The sequence below is a fragment of the Petaurus breviceps genome, unplaced genomic scaffold (assembly GCF_028583685.1).
Source record: "Petaurus breviceps papuanus isolate PSGF00001 unplaced genomic scaffold, PetGlider_PUasm1.0 172, whole genome shotgun sequence".
Taxonomy (NCBI): domain Eukaryota; kingdom Metazoa; phylum Chordata; class Mammalia; order Diprotodontia; family Petauridae; genus Petaurus; species Petaurus breviceps.
Genome location: NW_027185755.1, coordinates 4,116,268 through 4,143,011, shown reverse-complemented (window position 1 = coordinate 4,143,011; position 26,744 = coordinate 4,116,268). Strand labels below are relative to the sequence as shown.

The 26,744-nt window shown below is 50.2% G+C and overlaps 2 protein-coding genes across 6 annotated transcripts; both read right to left on the bottom strand.

The window, feature by feature from the left end:
• Positions 1-4,355: 4,355 nt before the first annotated feature.
• ZNF653 (zinc finger protein 653) lies at positions 4,356-14,389 on the bottom strand. Of its 2 annotated transcripts, none has more exons than XM_069083008.1 (9): positions 14,085-14,389; positions 11,692-11,735; positions 10,408-10,623; positions 8,894-9,505; positions 7,954-8,125; positions 6,789-6,900; positions 5,541-5,655; positions 5,127-5,226; positions 4,356-4,932 (listed from the first exon to the last, which is right to left on the bottom strand). In XM_069083008.1, the coding sequence occupies exons 1-9, from the start codon at positions 14,372-14,374 to the stop codon at positions 4,755-4,757; spliced, it is 1,839 nt and encodes a 612-aa protein (XP_068939109.1). In that variant the 5' UTR covers positions 14,375-14,389; the 3' UTR covers positions 4,356-4,754. The 2 variants fall into 2 exon arrangements, with proteins under 2 accessions (XP_068939109.1, XP_068939110.1); XM_069083009.1 differs by having other exon boundaries at positions 11,692-11,894; positions 14,085-14,206.
• An 835-nt stretch (positions 14,390-15,224) lies between these two features.
• ECSIT (ECSIT signaling integrator) lies at positions 15,225-21,474 on the bottom strand. 4 transcript variants are annotated; one of them, XM_069083004.1, is made up of 8 exons: positions 21,277-21,474; positions 19,938-20,087; positions 18,502-18,916; positions 17,357-17,580; positions 17,070-17,121; positions 16,438-16,586; positions 16,112-16,220; positions 15,225-15,715 (listed from the first exon to the last, which is right to left on the bottom strand). In XM_069083004.1, exons 2-8 carry the CDS (start codon positions 20,034-20,036, stop codon positions 15,444-15,446), a joined length of 1,320 nt encoding a protein of 439 aa, XP_068939105.1. In that variant the 5' UTR covers positions 20,037-20,087; positions 21,277-21,474; the 3' UTR covers positions 15,225-15,443. The 4 variants fall into 4 exon arrangements, with proteins under 4 accessions (XP_068939105.1, XP_068939108.1, XP_068939106.1 ...); XM_069083007.1 differs by having other exon boundaries at positions 16,112-16,217; XM_069083005.1 differs by having other exon boundaries at positions 21,281-21,474.
• Positions 21,475-26,744: the final 5,270 nt, after the last annotated feature.

The window sequence follows — 26,744 nt, the reverse complement described above, 5'->3', positions numbered from 1 at the left end:
GGCTAGGCCTGGGGACGGGTGTGAAACAAGGACCATTCCCTCGCAGGAGCGCAATGATCACGAGGAGCAGTGACCGAATTCTGGGAAAAGGGGAATCCTCTTTTGTGATACGTTCAGGTCGGACTAGCCTGACTCTCTATGTTTGGCTCTGTATTCCTTTGCCTTTCTGCGTCCCCACTTCTCTCTTCAATTCCACAAATATTTATTAGCATCATAAACAAGGAACTAGGGGGAAATGAAAACTGTGCTCTGAAGAAGCTTACGTTCTAATTCTAACGCTCTGTCTCTCTCTATCTAGGCTCCGTTCGAGGTGTTGGTAGATGGTGATGGAGGAGTCTGAGAGAGTAAAATTATTCTTGGTACGAAAGAGTGCGTAGAGAAAAACCACATTATTCTCGGGACAAAAGGATAGGTAGAGAGCCACCTGATGTCTCTCTAATGTTACCATCTTCCAAATCCCGCATTCTACGTTATTAGTCAGAAGGGTGGAACTCTCCAAGAAAGAGGACCTGCGCATCCGGATCCCGTTGAAAGAGAGGAAACAAGGGGCGGCCAGGTGGCTCAGCGAGTAAGAGCACTGGCCCCAGAGTCGGGATAACCTGGGATCGAATCCGGGCTCAGATACTTAGCACCACACCCAGAAATAACTGGCCGTGTAACCTTGATCAAGTTACTTAACCCCAATCGCTTAAAAAAAAGAGAGAGAGAGAGGAAACATTAGGAGTGTTCATCACGCTTTGGACCCTGTATCTTAACCCCTGAAGTTCCCAGGCAAGGTGGGACAGGGTGCGTTGAGGATTACGAGTCCAGGAAGAGGAACTGACTGACCGATTCAGAAGGAAAAGCCCTAGTAGCCTGAGTCCAGTGCTAAAGGCCGCTTGGAGATCCTTTTGACTGAAGAAGAGGATGAGTGAAGGAACCTGACTCGGGAGGGGGATGGGGTGGAGCAGATAAGAACAAGCTCCTCAGCCAGACTACTGTGAGTCTCCCAGGGGCAACCCTAGGTCTCTGGATGGGGGGTGGGGAGGGGTGGGAGGAGAAGGGGAAAATCAAGGCTTAGCCAATCACAACTCGAAGCTCAGAAAGCCTAAGAACCACGTGGATTCCCCCCTCCCCACAAACTCAGGGTGGGCGGATCCTACATAAAATTGAACACAGGTTCCCGGCTTCTAATTGGCAGGGTAAACTACCGTCATACTCTCAGGCCTAGGGGAACCCATGGCCACTCCAGGCGGAGCCCAGGCTGAGCATCCCGTGCATGTATAAGTCTTCAAATATCTCGATAGATAACTATGAGTTCACATATGTCCAGACGTACATACACACGCGCACGGAAACGCACACATGTATAGTCATATACACATGACTACACATACATGCTTGCGCCGCGTCTCACATACATAAACACGTGCTTACATCCGTGCACCAACGTGTGCAGAATGCACAGGTTTAGACAAACTTCCGGCTGAGATTAGTGACAGCTAAGACGCCACCCTCCCCCTTCCCGTATAGCCTCAGGCCTCCGGGACCCAAACAATAGTAACCAGTCCGGCTCTAAGGAGAGGAAACGTAGCAGCCGTCTCCATCCCTCATCCCTCTCCTCTCTGTCCCGCCCCGGAGCCTTTGTTTTTGTTCCCAGTCCCCAGTCTCTCTAGATTTTTGTCCGTCTCTCTCTAGCCCACCCCTCTTTGACTCTGAGATGGAAGGTTCATTTCCCGGAGGTGACCATCCCATTACGCCCGGCTTCAGCACCATAGACAGCGCGCCACGACGGCTCCGTCTGCTCTCAAATCACCGGCAGGGCGCCTGGATTCCAGTAGCGGCTCCATTGCGGAGGGAGTTCTTCTCTCGCTCTCCCACTCCTCGCCTGTCCTAGAACCTCTGGGACAGATACCGAAACAAAAGGAGACAGAAGCAGAGGGACAGGGTCTACCACCATGTCCTAGTCTTTCCTCGTAGTTCAAATGTCACAGATCAGCTTCACACAGAGCACCGCACTACGGAAGCCAGACCCTTCTTCCTTGGAGCAGCCACTGAACAGACTGAAAATCGCCCAATCAGGAAAAATCATCGAAGAAACCAATCGTGGGCAGATGCTCACGTCGAAGGACCTAGAGCTAGCCAATCACAAAGTGAACAACAGGGGGAGCCGTCGGGAGGATTGGCTACAAAGACCAATCCCCTTGACTTGTCGGAGAAACCGCTAGAAGGCTCCTTAGGGATACCCCTCGAGGACCCTTTTTGTGAGCTCTGGACTTTGAGGTGAAAAGACACCCATCTTGAACAAGTGCTCAGATTGGCGGACAGTGTGTGTGTGTGTGTGGGAACCAGCTGACAATGACACCTGCCTTTCCCTTCTTGAGCTATTGAATGTATTGTTCTCCCCGAGTCGCCGGGGACTTTTTGGGCGGGCACTATGGGCCTCGCTGCCCTTCTCTTTCGTTTTCTCCCAGCGGTGATTCCCACGGTTGTTTGTTCAGACCCACCCACCCGCAGCCCATAATCTCCCCGCAAGCCGTGCTGAGCAAAAAAGAAACCAATAGAATGTTTTATAACGGCGTCGGCAGAGCCTGTGAGCTAAACTCGGGTTCCCCTATTGGTCAGAATAGAATATCGAAAGCACATTTTCCCTCATATCAGCGAGTCTAGGGGAAAAAAAAAGCTGACTGGCCTTCGCGGGCGGGGAAGAAGTGACAGTCCGCCAGGGTCGAGGGAGAGGTGATGAGCGCGGTAGGACGCGAGGATACTGGAGCGATCCTCGCCACCAGCTTCTAGAAGCGTAAGGCCCAAGCAGGGTTCCCATGGTAACTGCAGGTCTCCCTGCTGCGGCCTGTGGGGGGGGGGGGGGGTGGGGCGCGGTCTGAGGCTGCCTCTCGGTCTCTAAACTGGGAGGATTCCTCTCCACTCCTACTTAAAACCACCGGCCAAGCGCTGGGGTTCTAGTAGCCTTGGTCTTCAAGCAACCCATACCCAAACCTGAAATGCACGAGGCAAATGACCAGAATGGGAAGGAGAGGCAGAACTCCACCTTCCTTCCACCGCGGGAGACTGGCTGGCCAAGAACCGGGTGCAGCCAATCAGTGTCCCGACATCCCCAGGGCGGGAGGCGAGGACATGGGGGTGAGACACATGCCTGGACCTCCAGCAGCGCAGTCACATGCTCCGCTCTGCCGAAGAACCTAGTCGCCACCTCCTGGCGAAAGGAGGCCGTAAAACGTTGGCAAAAGACCCGACTTCAAGGGTAGAATTCTCAAAACTGATTTGAAATATAGGTATTGGAGACTGTCTAGTACTAAATTTTTGTCGCCAAGAAGGGTTGTTTTTCTATCCTCCCATAGAAGTATCACGGCAGGAGCAGTGGGATGTGGGGAGTAAAGCTCTAGATTTGGAGTCAGATGTGGGTTTGCAGCTATCCACCCTCCAACCCTCTGGGACCTAGGACACAACCCGAGTGGTTAGACATATCCATCTGCAAAAGGTATATACATACCACTTCCCCTCTCCCAGGGCTGTCTTTGCTAACCCCTCCCCACCACCCCCACACCTCTGCCCAAGCCTGAATCTTATAGAGGGGCTTCTTCTTGAAGCCCAGCCCAGGGTTTACTGTTGACTAACACCTCAGTTTCAGCGGCAGAATTAGGGGGAAAACCAATGGCTTCTTCACCCATTTCATTAAGGTTCTGACTTCCTGAAAGGGATAAAAGTGTGCATACATACCTGAGTATGACTCATCAACCACCAGGAACAATGGGATGAGTTGGGAGGAACTGACCCTGGTGGCAGGCCAGGGGAAGGTGGGGGTCCAGAATCCTGAGTTCCCATCCCTATCTCAAGCTCTAGGAAGTCATAACTTGGCCCCAAACCTAAGGAGCCTTGCTGCATGTACTGAACAGCAACCCTCTTGGTCTAAAGACCTCTTCTCCCTATAGTCTCTATCAGTGCTAAGGAGGGAGAAGCTTTCCTGCCATCAAGGCAATCTAAGGCCTTAAAGTAGACTGGGCAAGCCCCTATGACTCTCCCAACCTTTCCTTAGGAAAACCAAAACTCATCTCTTCCCCCTGCCCAAAATGTGAGAAAGGAACTGTGGTCAGGGTTGTGCTACAGCCCCAACTTGTTACCCAGGGCTCTCATCTCCAGAAGAAAGGTCAACCATCAATCCTGAAGGCAGGCAGGAGCCTCTGGAGGAAAGCATACATAAATAAATGGGCAAAGCACACACAGGCCACTCCTTTTTCCTCTTTAGGCCCAAAGGGATGGAGGTATAAAGCTAGGCCTAGTCTCCCCAAGTGCTCTCGAGTGTGAACTCACCACTTTGGCCTTAAGCATACATAGAGCTGGGGTGGGAAGAGGAGTGGTTTTTTTTGGTGTCTTTTTTTTAATCATTTTTGCTCACTTAACACTGTTCCAGGTGTTCAGCCCTCTTGCCCAGCAACTTAGCTGAGAGACCCCAGCTTTAAGGGGGTGGACCCATTCCCCACGACATCCAAGCAGATCCTGACAACACCTGCTACATCGCCCAGCAGAACCCTGATCCAACAGAAAAGGGCCACTCCTGGAGGCCAACTCCTTCCTTCACGGCTTGCCCTGGTGCCCTCAGTGTCCACCTATGCTGCCTGCAGCCCCCAAATGGGGCTGGCTCTCTTCAGCCTCCCAGGAATAGCCTTTGTGAAGCAGGGTCAAGTTTAGGGAGAAGGGCCCAGGAGATCATCAGGGACAAATAAATAGGAGTGTCCTTTGTGCTGGGGCAGCCAGGATCACGTGGGCCTGTGGTCAGGGTGGCTCTTGAGCTTGTGAAACTTGACGCTGTCCATCTTCTCAAAGCGCTTGCCGCAGCGCTCACAGGTGAAGTTGTACTGCACCTCGGCCGTGTGCTTCTTCATGTGCCAATTCAAAGATGCCCTCTGGCGACACTGGTAACCACAGATCTCACACCTGGGGATAAGCAGGGGCAGAGGTGGGGCAGCTTTGGGGCTACAACTGCCCTGCCAAGGGCCACAGCCACAGCCTGAGGAGGAACCTCACTCCTTCAATCTCCCTGAGCCTGAGTAGGGAGAAGGCCCAACCTTCTCTGGGGCCAAGAACCCTGGAGGGCTGCTTTGGGGTGGGGAGAGAAAGCCATCACTCACTGCAAAGGGGTCTCTCCTGTATGTGTCCGTCGATGGACCTCGAGGTGATTTTTTCGTTTGAAGGATTTCCCACAGGTTTCACAGGTAAATTCTCGGACACCTGGAAGTACAGCCCAGAGACCCACGGAATGAACGCTAAGGGTTCATCCTTAAAGTGTATTCCTCCATTCATGACAACTCAAAAAGACCTCCATCAGTCTGGTTAAGAAAATCTTTTTTTTTTTTTGTGCAGGACTGAGTGGGTACCATTGTAGGTAAATGACCTTAAATAAGGGAAAGAACTCTGAGATAAAGAGGGGTTCAAACTGGACTGAGCCCAGCACTACCTCCTGGCTGTCCAAGAATAAGTCCTCTACTGAACTGCCTATCCCATTATCCCAACCAAACTGAACTCCACAATTCCACAGGCCCAACCTGAGTGAATGATCATGTGCCTTCGAAGGTGATTGGATAAGTAGAACTTCTTGCCACAGCCTGGGTGAGGACACACTTTTGTTTTCCCCTTCCGGTGGACAAGGTTCACATGATTCTGGAGCAAAAAATACACAAATTGGGAGTGGAGAGGGATAGAAGCAGATAGTATGCAAACCCGTGATCCATATGATTCAAAAGGAAACATCTTTCTTTGGGATATTCCCAAGGGGATCCCCAGAAGAGGGTACACAAGTGAGAGAGAGTTGTAAATGGGGCCCCTGGCAGGCTCCTGCCTGCCTTTGGTTTCATTTCTTAATTCCCAGTCCTGGAAGGGTAGGGGAAGCTAGAACATCCTTAGCCCAAGGATCTCTTACAGGGTTTGAGGTACACAGTCTGTAGAGTTAAAGGATTCTCCCCAAAGTTCTGCCCCCTCCCCCTCTCCTCTTTCTAAGTCTCCTTTTCAAGATCATCAACCACTGCCCTACTGGTGAGTGTCCTTTAAAGCTGTCCCAGGTCTTTTTCCTCTCTACACCCTTTCAGCAAGCCCAATGGTCTTAAAGGATGGATCTAACTATGTCACTTCCCTGCTAAACAATCTTCAGTGGCTCATTCCTTTTAAGATAAAATACAAACATTTCCCCCTAATGATAACAGCTCACATTTATACAGCAGTACTCCAGGGGCTGCAAAGCACATCATCTAGCATCTATTTTATCCTCTAACCCTTTTTCTAAGGTCCTTCCTGACAACAACTGTGAGGGAAGGGCCGATATCAGCCCCATGTGACATGCGAGGTCCCTGAAGCTGAGAGGCAGAGCCCCTCACTAGAATCCCACAGCTTATCAGTACCTTCTTGTCTAAACTCCATCCAGTAGGATGATGCCTCCCTGCCTCCAGTATCTAAAGGTCTTCCTCACCCAGCTTCAGCCTCACTGCCCAGGCTTATTCAGCTTGTCTTTCCTTCTGCTTCTCTAGATTTCAGCCCCCCTGGTGGGAGAGTCCATCTCCTGAAGCCCTCTCTGGGTGCCAGGTGCTGCAGCTGCTGAGAAGCCTTCCTTGATTTCCCTACTTATTGGAGCTCTCGAGTTAGACTGTATCAACACAGATACACAAGCCCAAGAGAACAGAAGTTCCTTGAGATCAGAGTCTGTCTCCCACTGGCCTTTATCTCCCCAGAGCCTGGCACACACAAATGTTTAACGAATACTTGTTAACAAATGGGAAAGGAATCTGAGAGGCCTGGTGTACCTGAAAGCTGCTGAGGGCTACATAGACCTGACTACAGCCTTCATAGGGGCAATGGAACATCTCCAACAGGCCGTCAGCATCTGTCGCTCGGCCCCGCTTGCTTCGACGCCTCCTGGGAGAGGGGGGAAGCAGAGACAACATCAGGGCAAGCTCAAGGCTTGAGCCAAAAGACACCATCATCCTCATCTCTGTCTCATTTCAGACTTTTGCTCAAGCCCTGGTGCCTAGGAGCCCTGGACAGTGCTCCACTTAGCACAATCAAGCCACATGAGACCCTGTCCTGCCTGTTCTTTGGGGGTCCCAGCCAGCTCCTCCCCAGGCATTCCACAGATCCAGCTCAACTCCCTCCTTTCTGGTACTTAGATCTCTGACACAGGCAAATGGGGCCACTGGGTAAGATGGGCTAAGTAAATGGGTAGGAAACATGGGTGTATAAAGGGGTTGTAGTAGGGGGTATATGGGCATGTGTGGGGGGGTATATATATGCATGGGTTCAGGAGTGTACTTGTGTGCACATGTGCATGACTTCAGGGTGTGTGTGCACCCCCATATGTATGTGTGAGAATCTAGGGCTTTGTGTATGTGCATTAATGTGTGTATGGCTTCTGGGTATGTGTAGGGGTGTGTGTGTATGTATTTGGGGGGGGTTTAGGTGTGTGTGTACACATGCTAGTGGGGATGTGTATTGCTTCAGGAGTGTGTATGTGCATGGCTTCAGGGGATGTGTGTGTGTGTACGTACATGCATGGGGGCAGGGTATGTATGACTTCAGAGGTAGAAGTATTCTTAGGGGAGGGTATGGTTTTAGGGGTATGTGTACAGCTTCATGGTGCATATGTGCATGTTGGGGGTACATTCCTGGGAGGGGTTACACATGGGCATGGCTTTTGGGGGGATTCCCTCAGGGTATCTGCAGCCTGTTCTCCCCCCTTGCTCTCGGGTTAGGGAAGAGCATGAGTCTGTCCCAGCAAAGCACAGTCCTTGCCCTTGTCCTGAGAGCCAGTGTCCCTCACCGTGTCATGTCCAAGCATCCCTTCTCCCAACAGAGCTGACACGCTGCCCAACACTGTGTCCCTCACAGGATGGCCCAGGAGGAACGTGGGCTACTCCCCTCCTCCTGACCACTTTTTGTATGAGCACAGTTATGGCATGTGCATACACTCACTTCTCAGGCTCCTTGGGAATCTCATAAATGATGGCTGACATGTCATTGCTGTCTAACTCCTCAGGCTCAGGCTCAGGCTCCATGTTCTCAGGCACTGTCTCTAACTCCTCCAGTTCTGGGGAAGACAGTTCCTCTTTCTCCTCCTTCTTGAGGACATAGAGTTCTTCCTTCTCTGGGACCAGGAAAAGGCACATATTAGTGCTGGGCCCCATGCTGAAAGGGTCTGTCCTCCCAAAGAGTCTCCAGATCTGGGTGTGGGTGGACCCTAACAGGGATAAGAACTCCTGATCAAGGACTGAGCCCCAACCAAGCTGGGCAGTGGGGCTGTAGCAGGGCACTGCCCCTGGGCCCTTGAGGTAAGGCTTACTGGTGACCCAGATTACCTCCATCCCAATGTCAACATCTTCATATTTTCTTCCACCCTCCCGCACCCAGAACAGCTTCCAACCAATTCAGGAAAAAGGAACATTTCTTGATCACTGTCCCCACCCCCCTGATTCAAGTCACTTTTCCCACATATCTGTCCTAAACTCCCATGATTTAGAACTGGAAGGGAATTTGGAGATCATTTAAGTCCAACACTTTCATTTTACAGATGAGAAAACAGAGCCCCAGAAGTGACGTGACTTGCCTAAGGTCTGTCTCACAGGCAGTGTGATTGGCAGAGGAGGGATTCAAACCCAGGGCCTCTGACTCCAAATCCAGTGTTGTTTCCACTACACCAGGCTGCCTTGTCTTCACTGGCATGTGTGTACATGGGCGCTCCTGAACAGGCGAGGGTAGGATGCCCACCTTCTGCTCCTCTGGGGCCCGGCCCTCCCTGGCCCTTGATCCCTCCCCAGGGGCCCAGGACACAGTTCTGCCTGGGGTCAACTGGCTGACCTGAGGGAGGCCCAGGAAGGGAAGGGGGAGGAACTGAGAGGAGGGAAAAGAGAGAGACCTTTTTTGGTTTCTATACACTCCATGCTCTCCACAGGGCCGGAGGGATTAGGCTGGCTGCCTTCAGGCTCAGTCTGGGTGTAGGCGGCCACGCCCTCAATCACAGCACAGGGCACCTCTTCTCCACTGCTGCCACCACTGGCCACATTCAAGTGGATGCCCTCTGCTGCCAGAGCATCATAGCCAGGGCCTGCGATAATGATCACCTGTGAGCCTGGCACCATGCCTGGCACGGGGCAGCTGGCCACCACTTCACCCAAAGCTTCCTGCGGCACACTGTCAAACAGGGCACTGTGGCCTGTGCCCACCTGGACTGGCACAGGCACACACACCACAGTCTCCATGCTCTCAGGGCCACTGGTGGTTGGGCTGTGGCACAGGGGTGTGCCCTGCTCTGCTGTCAAGCTGTCCATGTGGTGCTCAAAGGGAATGTGGATACCATCCTGTGTGATGAGCCCACTGCTGCTGCCCTCGGGGGCCGGAGGAGGTGGCGCAGCTGGCACTGGGGAGGCCTGCATAGTCTGCACCCGCCGGTTCTCTGGCTGTGTATCAGAATCCGAGTCAGATTCGGAGCCCGAGGAGTCTGAGCTTCTAGCCCCCAGGCCATTCCCCACTGCAGAAAAGGAAGCAGGGATCACACTTCTACAACAGACCTGACCCAGCAATCACACTCCCCTTTAGTTACCCCAGCAAAGGTCTGAAGCATACTTAAGAAAAGGTCATGCAAACACAGCGATAATAGCGAGCATTCATACAATGTGCCAGGCACCACGTTGAGTTCTTTACAAATGCTATCTCATTTGCTTCTCACAACGACCCTTCAAGGTAGGTGGTGTTATTGTCCCCATTTTACAGATGAAGAAACTGAGGCAGAGGTTAAATGACTTACCCACCATCACTAGTAAGTATCTGGGGCTGGATTTGGATCTTGACTCCAGGCCCAGTGCTCCATCCCTGTGCTAGCTAGCTCCCTCAGACTTGTCTCCTAATCATCCCCTTACAAAAGCTATACTAATTCCTGTTTTTGCTTGGCCTGTCTTCTCTGTTCATACTTCCCACTGCCTTCAATTCTACAAATCCTATTCTCCCAAACATCTATTGCCCTCCTCCTTCTCCAAAAGGGAGCTTTTCATGATTATTTCCTCATTAACCATTCATTATCAAAACAACTTATCTGTCCCTTATCATACCCCTCAGAACTGCTTTCTGGTCTATATGTGTGAATTTTTTCTCAATAGACCCAAGGAGAAGGGCTGAGTTCTCTCCTCTTCCCTGCTCCTAGATAACCTAACACAACATTAGCAGGTACCAATCCAAACTATCTGGGCAGAGTAGATGCCAATTAAGGCTGAGTAGGCAACTTCATTCAAGGAAAGAAGGAAGGTGGGAAGAGAAACAGAGTTGTGAGCCCACTATGACAGGGGGCCCTCCTGAGGGGGGGGCTGCAATGCTACCTCAGTACCAGGAGTGTGGGCCCCAGAACCCTCAGTTCACAACAGCCCCAAGGCTCCCTACCTCTGTCACTCTCGTTCTCCGAGTCACTGAGCGGCTTCAGAGGTGAGTGGAGGTCCTGGAAGTACCGGTGTCCAGCCTCACACTGCCACACTGCTGTGGTGTAAAGCCCAAAGGTAGGGTCGAGCTCAGCCAGGTGAGGCTCATAAGGACAGCGGTTCTTGTGATCTTCATACCAGATCACCATGTTCTTTAGGCAGTTCACATTACGCCTCCTTCCTAGGAAAGGAGAGAGGCAAATGGAACAACACTTGCAAGAGGCAAGCCTATAGGCCTTTCCTCTACTGCAAGGACCAAGCACTTTTGTCCTTCCCATGAGGAAGAAGTGGCCTTTGCCCAGGGAGACAGCCTGGAATGGCCACCGCTATTCATCTCAGCACCACCCCCTTCCCAACAGAGATCTGGTCACTGGGTCAGTGTGAAAGGCCTTATCTGTAAGGAACAGAAAGCAGGAAGGTAGGGCAGGTTGGCTGTGGTTCCCCAACAGGGCCCCCTTGCTGGTGGGCTAAAGAAGAGTAAACTCTCTTGTCAACACCAGGGCTGGAATGTTGCCCAATCATAGTGCTAGGAGACAGTTCCACTGGCATAGAGAGAGATGAGGGAAAGGGAGGACAGGAGACTTTCCCAAGTGGGTACACCTGCAACATGGTGGTCTCCCTGAACCCTCAGAGCCAGTCTATTCTTACAGTAGGCTCTGGGACATAAAAACTTATTAATCAAAACAGATGTCCACATCGTTCTCTTTGGGTCAGTAAACTGATACCTAAAACCTCCCCACAGAGCTGCTAGAGGGCATTTTGAGACCTGAGGGCCATTGTCCTCTAGCAGGTACCCCAACTACATCCTTATAAAAGGTCAAAGAACAGGGGAGGAAAGGGTGGCTACCAAAATGTCAATTCCTCCATCAGCCAAAGACTAGTGCTCCAAACAACTAACACTCCTTCCAGTAATACGATTCATACCTTTCCATGGTCACAGCTGAAATTACCCAAATCTTTCAGCTACCTTGTCCTTCCTGGCCAATTATGGCACAGATACTGCCTAGCCCATGGGATAAGAACAGAGACACTGAGGAGGCCCAGAAGAGAGGACAGGGTAAATCTAGCCCAGCTCTGAATGGGGCTACCAGCAGAATTCCTTGCTCCCTCAGTCCTGCTGGGCCTACTAAGCCCTATTTGTGCTGCTGAAAGACAAGGAAAATAGGGGCTCACTCCTCTGACTCATCAGCAACATTGCTCCTCCATTCCCTGGACAAATCACAAGCCTTAGGCCCCATTACCCACTTACTCTTCTTCCGCTTTGGCTTTTTGGGGACTTGCTCCCAAGGCTTCCTGAAACAGAGAGAAGCAGCAGCAAGTGAGAGGGCCGGGCTAGGGTCTGTGAAGATCTTCTCATTTGGCAGCAGAATGGGTATCTGGTGGAGGAAGGGTCCATGGCACATGGATATGGGGATATCATGAAGAGGCCCTCAAAATCAGAGAAAAGATAACCTAGAAGTCAGGGAGGCAAGACTATGAGGAAGGCTATATGGTAGGAATAGGGAAGAGTGTGCATAGCAGGAAGTGAGGGCTATGGGAAGTCTGTTACAAGTTTTCCCTTGATCCCATTATTCCTCTGTGGCTACCATCATGTCTCTCCTTTTGCTGCAAAATATTTAAATCACAATAAGAAGGAATACAAGGTGCTTTGCTTGCAACAACCTGTGAAGAAGAGCACAGTTCTCTTTATTTTTCATTTTCCTTGTAGAAAGTGAGGCTAAAGAAGGCCACAGGACTTTCCCAGAATCACACAGCTAGTGCTGGATTCAAATATGGGTTTCCTGACCTCAAGTCTCTTTCCATTACAACATGCTACCACTCACTTATGGTGTACATCCAATATCCCCTTCCTGGCAGCTGCCTCCTCTGCCCTCAGTACTCCACTGGAAAAACTGTTCTCTCCAAAAACTTTTCTCAGCCTCAGTTTCTAATCTGTAAAATGGGGACAATAAAATTTATACTACCTCACAGGGTATGCTGTGAAGACATTGTTCTTTGTCACAAATAAGTACAGTCAAACAAAACAAATCGACGCATTGGCCAGTATCTGACAATATATATATGCCTCATCCTGTACTTCCTGCCCATACCACTTTTTCAGACCACTTTTCAGGAGTCATACTTTACAGCTAAGTCCTCTGAAGTCACAACTGTTCACTGGATTGCTCAGAATGACTGACAAATGCCTGTTTGTTGGAAATTCCAACGGCATTTTATCAGCCCTTATCCTCCTAGACCTCTCAGTATTATTCAATCAATCAACAAGCACTTATTAAACAGCTATTATGTTAGAGGTACTGGAATATAAAGATAAAAGTTAAACAATCCCTACTCTTAAGGAACTTGTATTCCCAGGACCAGATGCTTCTTTCCTGGTGAATTTCCCTTCTTTAGTTTCTATGACACTGCTTTCTCCCAGTGCTCTTCCTACTCCAACAACTGTTACCCTGTCTGATTTACTGGTGTTCCACCCCCCAGATACTGGTGTTCCATTTTAACAATAATAGCTGACATTTGTACATAATTTAGCGTTCGAAAGGTTTAAAAAATTTATCTCCTGTTACAAAATCTCAGAGGCTCTCAACTCAGTAAGCCTTCCTTAAGCATCTATTGTCAAGCGCTGTTCTAAGTGCTGAACTAGTTTAGTTTGTACCTACATCACTATCTCCTCTACAGCAGCCTTTGTTTGAAGCCTTCCAAAGACAGAGAGCTGCAGCACCTCCTGAGATCATTCTGCTTTTAGACAACTCTTAACCCTTGGCAAGATTTTTCTTATGCCGGCCTGCCTAACTTACACGCATTTACTTTCCCTGGAGCCAAACATGACAAGTCTATTTATTTCTCTCATCCAACACAATGCTCCAGAGATATCTGAAGACAGAGTTCCCGCCCCTCCGTCTCTCCACCACTTTGGTCCTCTTCTCTTCCCACACTCATGCCCTCAGGCAATCTCATCCCCTTCTACACCTCTACCTCTTCTCCCAAATGTCTACAGGACACCTTTCTCTAAACGTCTTAACATAACTCAAAACACGGCAGAACCCAAACCAAACTCCTAATCTTGCCCCAACCGGCAATGGTCCCGCACAGCCAGGCTGTCACCAGCACCAGCGGGCACCTGCTAAGCATACACCTAACACACGCCTAACACACCAGGCGCACTCGGTGAAAAGGTTTGAATGGTACGCTTCCCGTCCTCCTCTCCACCTCCTGGCTAAAATGTCACCTTCTCTAAGAAGCCTCTCCTCCTCACTGATCACCTCTACTTGTCAATAGCTAGTCTGTACAGAGCTGTTTGCATGCAGCCTCCCCGATAAACTGGGTGCTCCTCCAGGCATGGAAGTCCTCTGCCCTTCTCTGCATCCTCAGCGCTAAGCCCAGTGCCTGGCAAGTAGTAGGCGCTTGGTAAATCCTGGCTGACCTGGCTCCCCAACACACATCCCGTCCGATATCTCGGGCTCCCCTACTCCCCCCGCCCCATGTGAACGCCCCCCGCCCTCCCAGGCCGGCTCGCGGCGGAGCTCCTGCAGGAAGCTTCCCCGACCCCTCCAGGGCCCGGAGCTCGGGCCCCGCTCCGGCTCGCTCCCTTGGCGGGTGGCGGGTGGCGCGGGGCCCCGCGGAAGGAGGGGGCCCGGGCCTCACCCGTGGCGGCCGCTGCGTTGCCCCCGCTCCAGGGAGATGAGGTAGGCGGCGAGCTTGGCGTCGCTCCAGCCGCTGCGGCGCCGCAGGTCCACCCAGGGCCCGTGCGCCTCGCCCAGGTACACGCGCCGCACGTCGTACTTCTTCCGGGACTCCAGCCGCCGCCGGGCCCGGTCCGACTCGGTGAGGCGTGGCCGGCCCCGGGCCTTGCGGCTCGCCGCGCCCTCTCCGCCGCCGTCGCCCTCGGCCCCGGTCTCCGTCTCGGCCTCGGGCTCCGGCACCCGTTCCGCCATCCCCCCCCCTCCCTGGTTACAGCCTCTCCCGTTGTTAGGAGCCCGGCCGGAAGTGGCGCTGATCGCCCGCGGCCGCCGGGAAAAATTTAACCCGGCGATCGCGAAAAAGGGCCCCGCCGCGCCGAGCACGCCTGCGCGAGCCCAGAGCGCACCCCGCCCCTTCTGCATCGCATCACCCAGTAGAGGGGAGGGGGGAAGGGGAAGATTTGAGAACTAGAGGAGTATCTAAGAAAACTGAGGCTAAGTGACCCAAGTGCCCAAGGTCACCGGGCCTCCGGTACCAGCACCAAATGCCTGCCCCTGAGGTGCTGCCAGCCAGGGGTCCGCCCACCATACACCAGTCCGGGGCGGGGAGGTGGCACAGCATGGGGGGCTGGAACAAAACTTGGAGAGAATTTATTTTAATCTCTTCATTGTACAGGTGACTATCCGAGCCTTAGGCTGGGATAGAGCGCTCCTAAGTAGTATCAGAATAGGAACTAAAGTCTTTTGCCTCTGTCCAGCAGCCTTTCCAACAAACCACATTTCTGGATTTTGAGGGAAAGAGAAGGCTTGGAGAGAAAAGCAAACTCCAGGAATGAAAGAGAAAATAGTTTGTATTTAACCTCTTTGTGTGTGGGGCGGGGGGTGGAGAGGGGCACAGTCTTGAGTAGCTTATGAGTGCCAATATCACACACAAAGGAGATTTCTCTCAACCTCCCAGAATGAAAACCTGAGCAAACAAACTGCTTGTAGGATAATGCCTGGCTTCGGTCAGACTACCCCTACCCCTACCCTTATGCCATGCCTCGCCTCCAAGAGCACTCCACAACAAAGCTTGGAACAACCACAGAAATAAGGGCAGGCAGAATCCCCAAGGACGATGCTTTATTTGCTACCTACTCACGAGGGGCAAGTAGCCAAGCAGGGTTCATTTTGACACACTGATCCCCTGGGCAGGAGGTGGAAGCAGCTGCATCAAAACCCTGTTCCCCGTCAAGGTTTGGGGCTTCAAGTTCAGCCTCTACTTTTATGATAAGCCAAAGCCACACCAGACAGAGAGCAAAGAACATTCAGTCTCAGAACACTCTCAGCTCTGACCCTGCTGTCGGATCTGGGTTTGGGATGGCTCTTCCTCTTCTTCCCTTGGAGATGCCTGCTCCTTTTGCCCCTGGTTATGCTGGCCTTGGAGATCCTGATGCTCAGCGAGTTGGAGTTCTCCCCCCACTGCTCCCAGACGGAAGACCACCGGGATGTGCGCCAGTGCTGGGTTGGTGATCTGTAAGCCCTGGATCCACTTGGCAAGTGTGGCCTGATCGTGGGCTCCAGCCATACACATGGCGAATATGGGGCCTTCCTCCACTATAGGAACAGATGGGAGCTCTGGGCTGGAGAGGCCAGAGACTGGCTTCCAAGAGGACTAGATATAATGTAACTCCTGACCCTTAACACCAAGGCCTGAAGCTCCTCACCTCCTGGACTGCCCTCTCCCCTTCTGCCAGTTGACAAGTAGACCCCATTCTGGCAAGCCCTGGCAGAAGCTCAGAAACCTGGGTCTCTACCACTCTTACCCCCCCTCCCCTGATAAGACTAGTTCTCCAGTTTTGAGGCCAGCCCTGTTCCCTGTACCTAAAGTAGAACCAGGAATGGAAAGACAATGCCGAGGGGCTTCCAACTCAAACCCAAAGAACAGTGGAGGTGGGAGCTATACCAGACCCTAGAAAACCACCCTGAGGCTATAGAGAGGAACCCCAATACCTTCATCCACATCAAACTCATAGTCATCCCAGGGTCCTCGATCCAAATCCAAGTCCAGCTGCATGGGGTAATAGAAGTTCCTCTCTGGCCCGATCTCCTTGTCTTCCTGCTGGTGGCAGCATCCATGGGGCTCAGATTAAAGCCAGACACCCTGTGGTATCACCCACTCCAACCAGGGTTTTAAGTATAGCTGTCAGAACCACTCAGTGTTACAAGGTACCAGACTCAGTGCCTAGTGCCCTTGGTCAGACCACTTTCCACTCCACACTTGGCAATGGAGCACCCACCACCCCTCCTTTGGGGCCCTCCCAGGTTCCTCCTCTCACTCTCTCTTCAGGAGGCAGCAGGTCAGCTCGAAGCACATGGTAGTAGAGACACTGGTCTCGAAGCCACAGTGGGAAAGGGCCCTCCACAAAAACGGGCCTAGCAGGATTGTGCTGAGCCAAGGCAGCCTGCTGGTCAGGGCTCTGGATCCCTGGTTTGGGGAGGGACAAAGGTACACATCAATTCCCGTGCTAACTATTTCCAAGAGATGACTTCCACCCACCCCATCTGGGGCCTCTTTCAGGGGCCCAGATGTAAAATGAGGGGTTATACTTTATCGCTCAGGTTCTTTCCGGCTCTACCTCCATAAGATATGGTAACATAAATATGTAGCACCAGGTTTTGTCTGTCACCTTATGCAAAGACATAGAGAGGCCCTGAAGCTAATTAATTCAAAGCCCCACTTCATCTCTCTTTGCTTTTTCTCTCCAGGATTCTTCTTAGTTTATGTCTTCAAGCACAAGTAGGATGACAGAATGGGCGCTGTCTTTTCAGGGTTTTGTGGACTCCCTGGGCCCTTTGGAAACTCCACCCTCAGTGTCTTCCCATATACTCTCCTCCTGTCTAACCCCACTCTATCTGTGGTCTTAGGAGATTGGCAAGATGCTATATACCCAATGGGCACAAAACCTACCCACAATGTGAGGCTGTGATGGGTTAGCTCCAAGATCTTCTGGCCCAGACATCTACAGAGAGAATATCAAAGAGTACAAGGTACCCAGCCCCACCCCTCCCATGTTTACCAACTACCCCACCCGAGGGACAAAGAGTCAAGAGGAAACACGAAAGGACAATGGGATCAGTAGAGGAAAAAGTCCTGGCAGTGTGTGTGTGTCACATCAGAGACAGAGGTCATAAGGATGAAAAAGTAATCAGGACCTACAGTGACAGCTAGGAAAATCCAGTGGTCCTGGGTGCTACCTGGTAGACAGTGACTCTGGCACTCAAGTCAGCTGCAATACGCTCCAGCCCATGCCGGGCCAGGTCAATGGGGTCCTTGGGTAGTGGTCTTGGCACCGGAAATGGATCGATGTTCTTGAAGCGGGGGAACCAGTACATTATGCGCAGATATTTGAGCATGGGGTGACTCTTGTGCCCAAAAATTTGTAGTAGCAGAAACTCGGTTTCCTTGTTTGGGATGACCCCTGTGCTGGGCCAGAAGGGAAAGAGACAGAAGAGAACAGGGAAAGGCAAAGCCAGACACAGAAGCAGATATGGGTCAGAGGTAAACTGCCTGGCATAGGGTAGTGCCCTCTAAGTAAAGCAGGGAGCCCCCCCCCCCATGCCCTTCTTCTGAAAAACAGAATGACAGGATTTTAGATATGGAAGGGGCCTCAAAGATTATCCAGTCCAAATCCTGATTGAACAAGAATCCCTCTATAAATGAGTTTCTGAAACTTTTTTTGGGTCACTCCCTTTGGGAGTCTGGTGAAGCTATGGTCCCCTTCTCAGGATAATGTTTTTAAATGCATAAAACAAAATACATACAATTACAAAGAAAACCAATTACGTGGAAAATGAAATTATCAAAATATTTAAAACCAAGTTCATAGAACCTAGGTTAAGGACCCAAGTTTTACTGTATCCTTGCCACATAATTATCTAGCCTCCTCCCAAGACCTCCCAGGTTGGGGAACTTACTGTCTCCTGATAGTCCTTTTCATTTCTGGTCAGCTCTAATTGCTAATGACATTTTCTAACCTAAAGTCTAAATCTGACTCTGCCATCTCTCAACCAAAGCTCCTGGTCCTTATCCTGGTAGAGAAATTTGGGCTGCCCAGCCTCTTCCCAACTTGCTCCTCATCCTCTGGGGTCAAATAGCAAGAGTCTGAACCCTCTTCCATGTGACTGCCCTTTAAATCCTTGCAGACAGAGTATTCCTCTTCCCACTCCTGTACCCCCCTCAAAAACTTTTTCTTCAGTCTTTTGAACTGGGACTAATCACCCCCAGTTCACTCAACCCCATCTAATCCCATTTCACACTGGCTAAGAGCAATGTTCTTCCTCCAGTGCCCTCCCTGGCAAAGGCTGGGGTGGGAAGGAATCCTCAGACTCATCCCTCTTACCATAGTTCTCCATCTGATCTAACACTTTCACACCACACTCTTGCTGACGGGGGTAATGGTTGAAGATTTGCTGCAGCATGTTCCGAGGGACAAAGACCTCCTTGGGGAAGATGTCCAGCAGGAGGTTGTAGACAGTCAGGTCATGCTGTACCCCATACTCTGGCATCTTCCGAAGAGCCAAGTAGATGAAATCAACATGGCCCCGTTTTCTCATGTCCCGCTGGGCAAAGGCCTTGACTGCCCTTGAGAATCCTGTCTTATCTCGCTGTCCACCAGATGCTTGTTCAAAGAAGTCCTCGTATGGCTCCAAGGACTTTGTGGACACTGCTGGGGGCCTCACCATAGGGACTTGCTCAGAATCTGAGGTTAATACTGCTGCACTTCTGTGGAAGCCCCTCGGGAACTGGGAGAGGCCCTGTGGGTCAACAAGAAGGATCACAGCTGGGATCTGACACCCTTGCCCACCCGGAAGCCTGCCTATCCTATATCCATAGGGTAGGGTCACTTAGGAAGGACCTCATTCCTTTCCTAAAGGAGAGGCAGTAAAATACAGGGGAAAGATAACTGGAACTGAAGTTTAGGAATTAGGTTTGAATTCTGGTTCTGTTACTTATGGATATAAGCTTGAATACTTAGCTCTCAACCTCTTTGGGTCTTAGTTCTTTATTTGAACACTTGGTCCTAGGGCTTGTTATCTACAAAAGAACCTGGTTGGTTCTGGAAAAACCCAGGCCTTCTCCTTCTCCTTCCCAATTTGGAATCCTGAGGCTCCAAAATATTTCAATATATTGTCAAGGCAACTTCCATCCTCCTACTAACCTAGGTTCCCAACTTAAGTGTTATCCTTGACTCTCCTCTCTCTCATCTAACATATCCAAACCACTATCAAATCTAGCCAGGGATTCCTTATCTATTGGCTTTTCCTTCTTCCCCACAATAGCCACCATCTGTATTAGGAAAAGGATTTTCTGTCTTCAACACAAAGTTCTTTTCTATTTGCTGGGGGGCATTTGTGTACCTTTCCACTTATAATTTCAGATTGGCATTCCTAACTTGTCTCAGTATTTCTGAGTACACAGGGCCTGAGAAGTTGTTAAACATTCAACAGAATTTGCTGAAAGAAATGCTAGCCAGGAATGGCACCAAAATTGAATGGCCCACATGAAGATTACTAAGAATCAGTTTAAGATGGAACTGAAGAAGGTTAGTGAATGGGGCACAACTAGAGGGAACCTGATGCCTCCTCCTATCCCCCCAATCCATTCAGGCCAGAAGAGAGGGAAATAGGACTAAAAACTGGAAAGGATGATGGTTTTGTCAACTGTAAAATGATGGCATGGAGCTGGATGACCTCCAAGAGAAGGCCAAGAGAGCTTAAATGGTTCATCCAAAGTTAGGCAAGTAGGTGATCCCTCTCCCTACCCCATTCCCACTACCTGTAAAAGGCAAGGGCTGTGCACTGCAGTAGCTCTGGAAAGGAAGTGTTGACCCACAGAGTGATCCCAGGCTTGGATAGCCCTCCGTATGCAGTTCATCCTGTTGCTGGCCCTGGTCAGGAGCGAATGACAACCAGGTATCTACCTAACCTAAGAAAAGAATATATAGTTAGCTGGCCTAGAGTATGGTCTTGGAACCTTCCCTGTACACACACACACACACACACACACACACACACACACTCCCCCAAATCCTTCCCTCTTCCAAACTCTGATACTACTACAATGTCAAGGGTATGTCCATCCTCTCACTAACCTCTCGGCTTCGGTGTACTCCTTGATTCCACTCTCACACAACTTCTTATCAGTTCTATACGTCACAGCATCTCTTCCATGTTACATCCCTCTCTAATCACACAGCATTACATTCGTTCAGGTTCTTAGAATCGTAAGCCTAAACTATTGCAAAAACCTTCTAACTGGTGTCCCCAATCCGAGTCTTTCATTCGATGGTCAAAGTAGGCCTGACCTGGTCACATCCACGCCCCACTCCATGCTCAACAGATTTCAGTAGCTTCCTAGTATCTCCAGGATCAAATATTCAAACTCTTCATAGGCTGGCGCCTTCCCACTTTCCAGTCTTTTTTTTTTTTTTTAACACTTTACTACCTCTCTGGCCCAACTACATTGTATTTGTTACTGTTTCTCAAGCGGAGCCTTCTGGCTGCCTCCCAAGCCTGGAATGCTTTCTTCAAGATTCAGCCCAGAGCCCTCTTCTGCAGGTCTTTCCCCTTCTCCTTCGAGATCACCTTCCCTTTACTCAGTATGGATCTCGCAGGTACCTAATTAGCTTCGTGTTGACTCTCCCATTAGGATATGTGCCCATGACGGCAGGGGCTATTTTAGCTTTTCTTTACATCCCCATGGGAGTGCAGTGTACACAACAGGCACTTAATAAATGCCTGATGACTAACACGCCTCCACCACCGCACGCCCAGGAGGTAATCCTCACACAGCACAAGGCAGCTGGGCACAGCCTCGGTTATTCGCCAGCTACAGGCAGACTGGCTCTCTCCTTCTCAGACCCCCGGTTCTCCGGGATAGTCTCTGCCTGGGTGGGGTTTGGGGACGGAGGTGGGGCTGGGGATTCAGGGGGTCACACATATACACCCATGTGCACACAATACACACATATACTCACAGGAATACACAAATCCACTCACACACTCACGATACATTCACACATAGATGCACAAACACAGTAGGCGGGGCTCACTCCGCCCCGCCCCTCCCCTTCACAAACGCGATCCAAGGGGAAAAGGTCACCATGTCCGCAGACCTACTGCAAAGAGCGCTCAGAGGCCGGGCACGGACCCAGAGGCCGGAGCCTGCGCTGGTTCTCGAGCCGCACGACGGCGATTCCCTCGTCACGGCGACACCCGGTTGTCTCCGGCTCTACTTGTCGATATTGCTGGGCGCAGCCATGTTGGCCATTAGAGCTTCCGGGTCACCGTGAGTCAGGAGGGTGAGCGAAAGGCTAGCTCAGAAAAAAAAAATCTTCAAAACCAGGAGCCAATGGAAAGGCGTTATTTGGACAACCCCGCCCCCCACATTTGAAAGCCCCGCCCCCGGGCCGCCCACCTATGTCTAAACTTAGGAAGCCGCTCCCTCTTTAAATACTATTTGAACACAGAGAGAATGAGGAATTGAGGGTGACTGGGAAGATGGTGGTGTCTTCAGCAGTCACGGGGAAGTAAGGAGTGGGGGAGAGTTTAAGGGAAAAGATGATGTTTTGAACATTTTGACACCTCCCCAAAAAAACAATGAATTAATCACTGAATGAAATACACTAGGTATAAAGGAATTTTCTTAAACCTTTATGAAAATATGTGTAGACAAACCCTTTATCGTTGATGAAAGGCAAAGAGTGCCACACAGGAAACAGATTATGCTTGCCTGAAATGATCAAATGTGCTTCTGGACCTATGTACAAAATAGTAAGCCACTTCCAAGTTTCATAGACCTACTGCAGGCCGATGAGGGAGAGTATAAAAGCCCTTGAGAACACAGAACAAAGGAGATAATGGAACAAAGTAGAAAAGAGAACAGATTAGAAAAGTGTCTTTATCTTTTTTCCACCTCCAGGCTACCAGCATCATGGTGAGCTTGAGGTCCCATCAGAAGTTTCACTGGGGATTGGAGTTGGTGGCAGAGTCCAAAAGAGCTGGATACACAGTTAAGTACAGAAGTCACCAGGTGACCTGGTAGTAGGCTTGAGTTGGAGATACCCAGGCAGAGATGTTGTAAGCATTGCACATCCTGGAACACCTCTAGACTAAAAGTCGGTGCTTTCCCTTCCCTTGCCACCTGAGCAGAACTGGAGGGAGAGTGCCAGCAACAGAGGAGAAGCGGCCAGACCCAGCAGAGGAGTGGCCTGGCTTGGTAGCAAGAGTCAGAGTCTTACCCAACAGCAAACTGGCCCAGCCTGGTATCAGATAGACCTTTCCAGAAGAGATACTTTGCCCTGCAAAGAGCCAGCAATGCTGGTAAACTCAACCATCACTCAGACTACCCTGTGCTATGAATTTCATGAGGGATTCATAAAAGGAGAAAAGAACTTTCAGTAACTAGTTTTGTATTTACTGTGTGCCTTACCACCACCATACTCTTAAATTTGAGCTCACTCTCCCAAGGACCTTGTGTGTACAAAGGGAGGATGTGCCCCATTATTCCATCTGAGGAGAAAATTTTTTACCAACTCTTTTTACTATGCCTTTTTAGTTAACACTTGCTAAAATGTAATTGAGGATACTGACTAATAATAAACATGAAGCACACTGAACATTTCCAGGAGTAGTAGTAGCAGCCACCCTCTGAAGGACCAGACATCAATTCAAATGGGAGTTAGGGAAGTAGCCCCAGAGGGAGTGTTACATTCCAGAAATCGATAATAGAGCCTCAGCCATCATGTCTGATAGTTCTTTCAGGACCCAAGCATGTAGTTCATCTGGGTCAACAGGTAACCTGAATTCACCAAGGGGAATTAAGGGCTCTTTTACTATCTCCTTGCTTATTTTGGGGTATCAGTGCCTTACCAGCTATATTTGTTCTACTGTATCCAGTGCATAGGTTATTCTTGGCAGAGAGAAGAGAAACACAATGATCTAAATATTTTTACAAATAGGTCCCTTCCAGTCTTTCCATTCTTATTATGCATTACTTCTCTCCACTCCATCTCTGAAACCATAGAGGCCTACTAGATATCCTTCCAACATAATCTCCATGTCTTTGTATCGATTGTTACTCATGCCTAGAGTGTCTTCCCTTTTCACTTTTATGTCTTGGAATCCCTAGTTTCCTTCACTATTCAGCCATCATCTACATGAAGCCTTTCCTGGTCCCCCCCAATTCTTAGTGCCCTCCTTCCCCAAACTGCCTTTGGTATATTGTATACTATATGTGTGTATGTATATATGTGCATATATATGCATGTATACATACATGTATGTATAGCACTCTACCTACACACATGTTGAATCCCCTGTTAGAATGTAAGCTCTGTGTGCAGGCACTGATTCACTTTTGTCTTTGTGTTGCCAGCACAGTGCCTGGCACATAGTAAGCATTTAATAAATGTCTGTTGAATGATTAATTCTGGAAACTTAAACTCAGTGGCAAAGGCAGGACTTGAACTAGGATGGGAGTCAACAGTGCAGCTGGTGTTCTTACATTCCTAGGCTAATGCTCTTTCCACTTCAGTTTCCATACCTTCCTCCTCATCCCACAATCTCTGATTACGTATTGAGGACGGGACTCCCGGCCTCTGAGGGTCCCAAATCCTTTCAGCCTCCGGGATCCAAGGCTCAGCTTCCCCAGTCCCCCAGATGCCCCAGGCTAAGAAGAGACTGGAAGGGTCAGGCAGCTGGCAATGTCTGCCCCAGCCACCTCCTGGGACCCTGAGGCTATTCCAGTCCATTCAGCATCCTCAGGAAGGGTGGCCATGGGTACCCGGCAGGGAGCCAGAATTCCTGAGAGGGAGACGCCAAGGTCAGCGTTGGGAACTCCCTGGGGAGCCAAGGGTATCCCTGCTCCAGATGGTGAGAGGCGGGTCCTTCGACTCGGATTGGCCGGTATGGCGGCAGGGGGCGGGCTCCTGGGTAATGCTCCTGCAGTCCCAGCTTTTTAGTCCTGATATGCTGAGTGACCCTTCCGGTCCATCCTGACCGCAGCGGTGAGCCATCTGTCCCCGGAACCTATGCCCCTTTCCCCCCCCTTCCCCCCAATCCCCACCACTTACTTCATCTGTTTTCCCAACCCGACGCCTATCAGCTCAGGTATTCCCGGCTCCTGGAATCTGCACACTTGAAACTGCTCCACAGGTACCCGCAGGGCTTCAGGCACAATCTTCCTTCCACCAGTGCCCATCTGTCCGAAGCAGGGAGTTGGACCCCCAGCATTTTCCAAGAGATCTCCATTCTGAGCTCCCAGGACTCCCAGTCTCAGATTTGCCTAATCCTAAATCCCAATCCCCACCCCCAGGATTTCCTAGGAACTCTTAATCCCTGTTTTAGGAGTTCCCATTAATCAGTGTCCCAAGAATTCCCTAGCCCACCTCCAGTGTTAGGCTCTCCAGTCCTGACATCCCAGGACCCCCCACTCTGATCCACCAGAGCTCAGATTCAAAGTCTCACACCAGCTTCTTCCATCTTCCTCCATTCTTCTTCCTGGGATCCCCTTTGATCCTCCCTGAAAACACAGCTGCATGCCAAGTATTTGGGATGGGTAGACCTGGATCTCACATACATGCCTTTCCCCCGTCACCTTGATAACTCCTCCCCAACAGAGGCTACTCATTCTTGACATGTTCAACCTCAGCCATCCCCTCTGGTTATATCGGCACTTTGTGGCCCTTGTTCCAATCCTATCCTTCAGCTTCACCTCTGCACAACTACCATCCCTGAACTCCAAAGAACTTTTCCCTCTCCCCTGCTACCCCCGTGGGATTCTCACAGCCCTGACCAAACCTCTAGGCTTCCCACTTCAGTTGCTCCTCTCCCCCACACCTGGTGCTGATCCTGAGTTTCTGGAGCTCCTTTGGGGACAAGATGATCTAGTGGCACCATCTGTCTGCTCTCTGTGGCTTCTATTGATCTATGATGAGGGCCTGGCACCTGCAATAGAGGTCATCTAATCCAGCTCCCAGAGGTTGCAAACTGAAGCCCAGAGGGTTACCCAAGGTCACAGAGATGATTAGTGTAACAATTAGGATTAAAACCCAGTTCTAGAATGGTGGAGTGAAAGCAGGAACTTCCTGGAGATCTCCCCCAAACCCCTCCGAATACCTGTAAAAAATTACTCTAAAGAAATTCTAGAGCAACAGAACCCACAAAATGACAGAGTGAAACAAATCTTTAGCCCAAGACAACTTGGAAGGTTGACAGGAAAGGTCTGTTACACCAGTATGAGAGAGGAGCACAGTCTAACCTGGGCCATGCCAGCACAGATGGGTAGGACCAAGCCTCAGGAGATTGAATCACTGACAGCTGTGGTGGTTTCCAGACTTCTCAACCCACAAATTCCAAAGACCATTTAGAAGGTCAGTAGGAAATGTCTGTCAGACCTGAGTAACATAGGAGTGTGGTCCAGCCCTAGCCCCAGGGTGGCAGCAGTGGTAGTGGCTGATTCTGGAGGTCTCAGCCCACAGATGGTGGGGGGATTGAGCAGCTGGTCTGAGGGGGATTGCAGGGATCACTTTGCTGGTGCTGAGGCAGAATTCTCTTGCTTTGCCCTTGCTTGGATCTGGGTCATAGTCCTGGGTGGCAGTTTTGGGGTGGTGGTGGAGAGGGAATCATCCTTACAATTCCAAGGCAAAAAAGAGTGCTTGTCGTCACTCACAGACCAGAACACAGGCCAGGAGAGAAGTAAACGCCTCTCCTTTGATCATACAACCTTGTAAGAATTAAAAATGTACAGGTCCCTAGAAATATCTCTGAAAACAGCTGTGTAAAAACCCTGAAGCTTGGGACAGTGCACTCTTCACTCTGAAAGCAGAGTACTACCTTAACAAAGAGCTGAAAAGTCAAGTAATTGGCTGGGAAAATGAGCAATCGGGGGGAAATCAGACAATAGAATCTTACTTTGGTGACAAGGAAGATCAAAGCATATAACCAGAAGAAGACAACAAAGTCAAAGCTCCTACATCCAAAGCCTCCAAGAAAAATATGAATTGGTTGCAGGTCATGGAATAGCTCAAAAAGGATTTTGAAAATCAAGTAAGAGAAGTAGAGAATTGAGAGTGTATAGCAGCAAGCACCCCAAGAGTCCTCAGGGTGGCTGCCCATACAGGTTCTTAGATCTGCTTTGTTAAAGGAAAGCAACTCAAAATGGGCCAACAAGCTTACTTTAATCAGTCAGACATATATCATTTACCTTGCTCAGGGGAAAAAGGTCAGCACCCCGAACTTCAAAGTATACAGGCAGAATTATCAAGACAGAAACAGATCAAGTAGACAGATTTCCAAACTGTCCAACCATTACATCCATACCCAGTCAACATCTGGGTTTTTCAAGGGGGGGGCGGCTCTGGACAACGGCTTCCCAGAATCTATATCAAATCACAGAACACTTCTCAAAGTGAGCCCCCAAAACAAAGCCACACACCAGGGCTTATATACCCTTCTCCTGGCTCAGAGAATGTAACAACCTTATTGACCCACTGGCCAATCAAAAAGTATCAACTGAAAAACAATAAAATAAAAGAGGGATAAAAGAGGGGGGAGGATGATAGAAAAGAGGGTAAATGGGGGA

Coding starts and splice junctions, on each gene's coding strand:
- ECSIT (XM_069083004.1), bottom strand. CDS start 20,036: ATGAACTGCATACGGAGGGCTATCCAAGCCTGGGATCACTCTGTGGGT. Junction 18,917..19,937: donor ACAGCCCTTGCCTTTTACAG/GTAGTGGGAATG, acceptor GTTGACCCACAG/GGCCTCTCCCAGTTCCCGAG. Junction 16,221..16,437: donor TGCTGCCTCCTGAAGAGAGA/GTGAGAGGAGGA, acceptor TGCTGCCACCAG/CAGGAAGACAAGGAGATCGG.
- ZNF653 (XM_069083008.1), bottom strand. CDS start 14,374: ATGGCGGAACGGGTGCCGGAGCCCGAGGCCGAGACGGAGACCGGGGCC. Junction 10,624..11,691: donor AAAGCCAAAGCGGAAGAAGA/GTAAGTGGGTAA, acceptor CTCCTTTCCTAG/GAAGGAGGCGTAATGTGAAC. Junction 4,933..5,126: donor ACAGGAGAGACCCCTTTGCA/GTGAGTGATGGC, acceptor GCTTATCCCCAG/GTGTGAGATCTGTGGTTACC.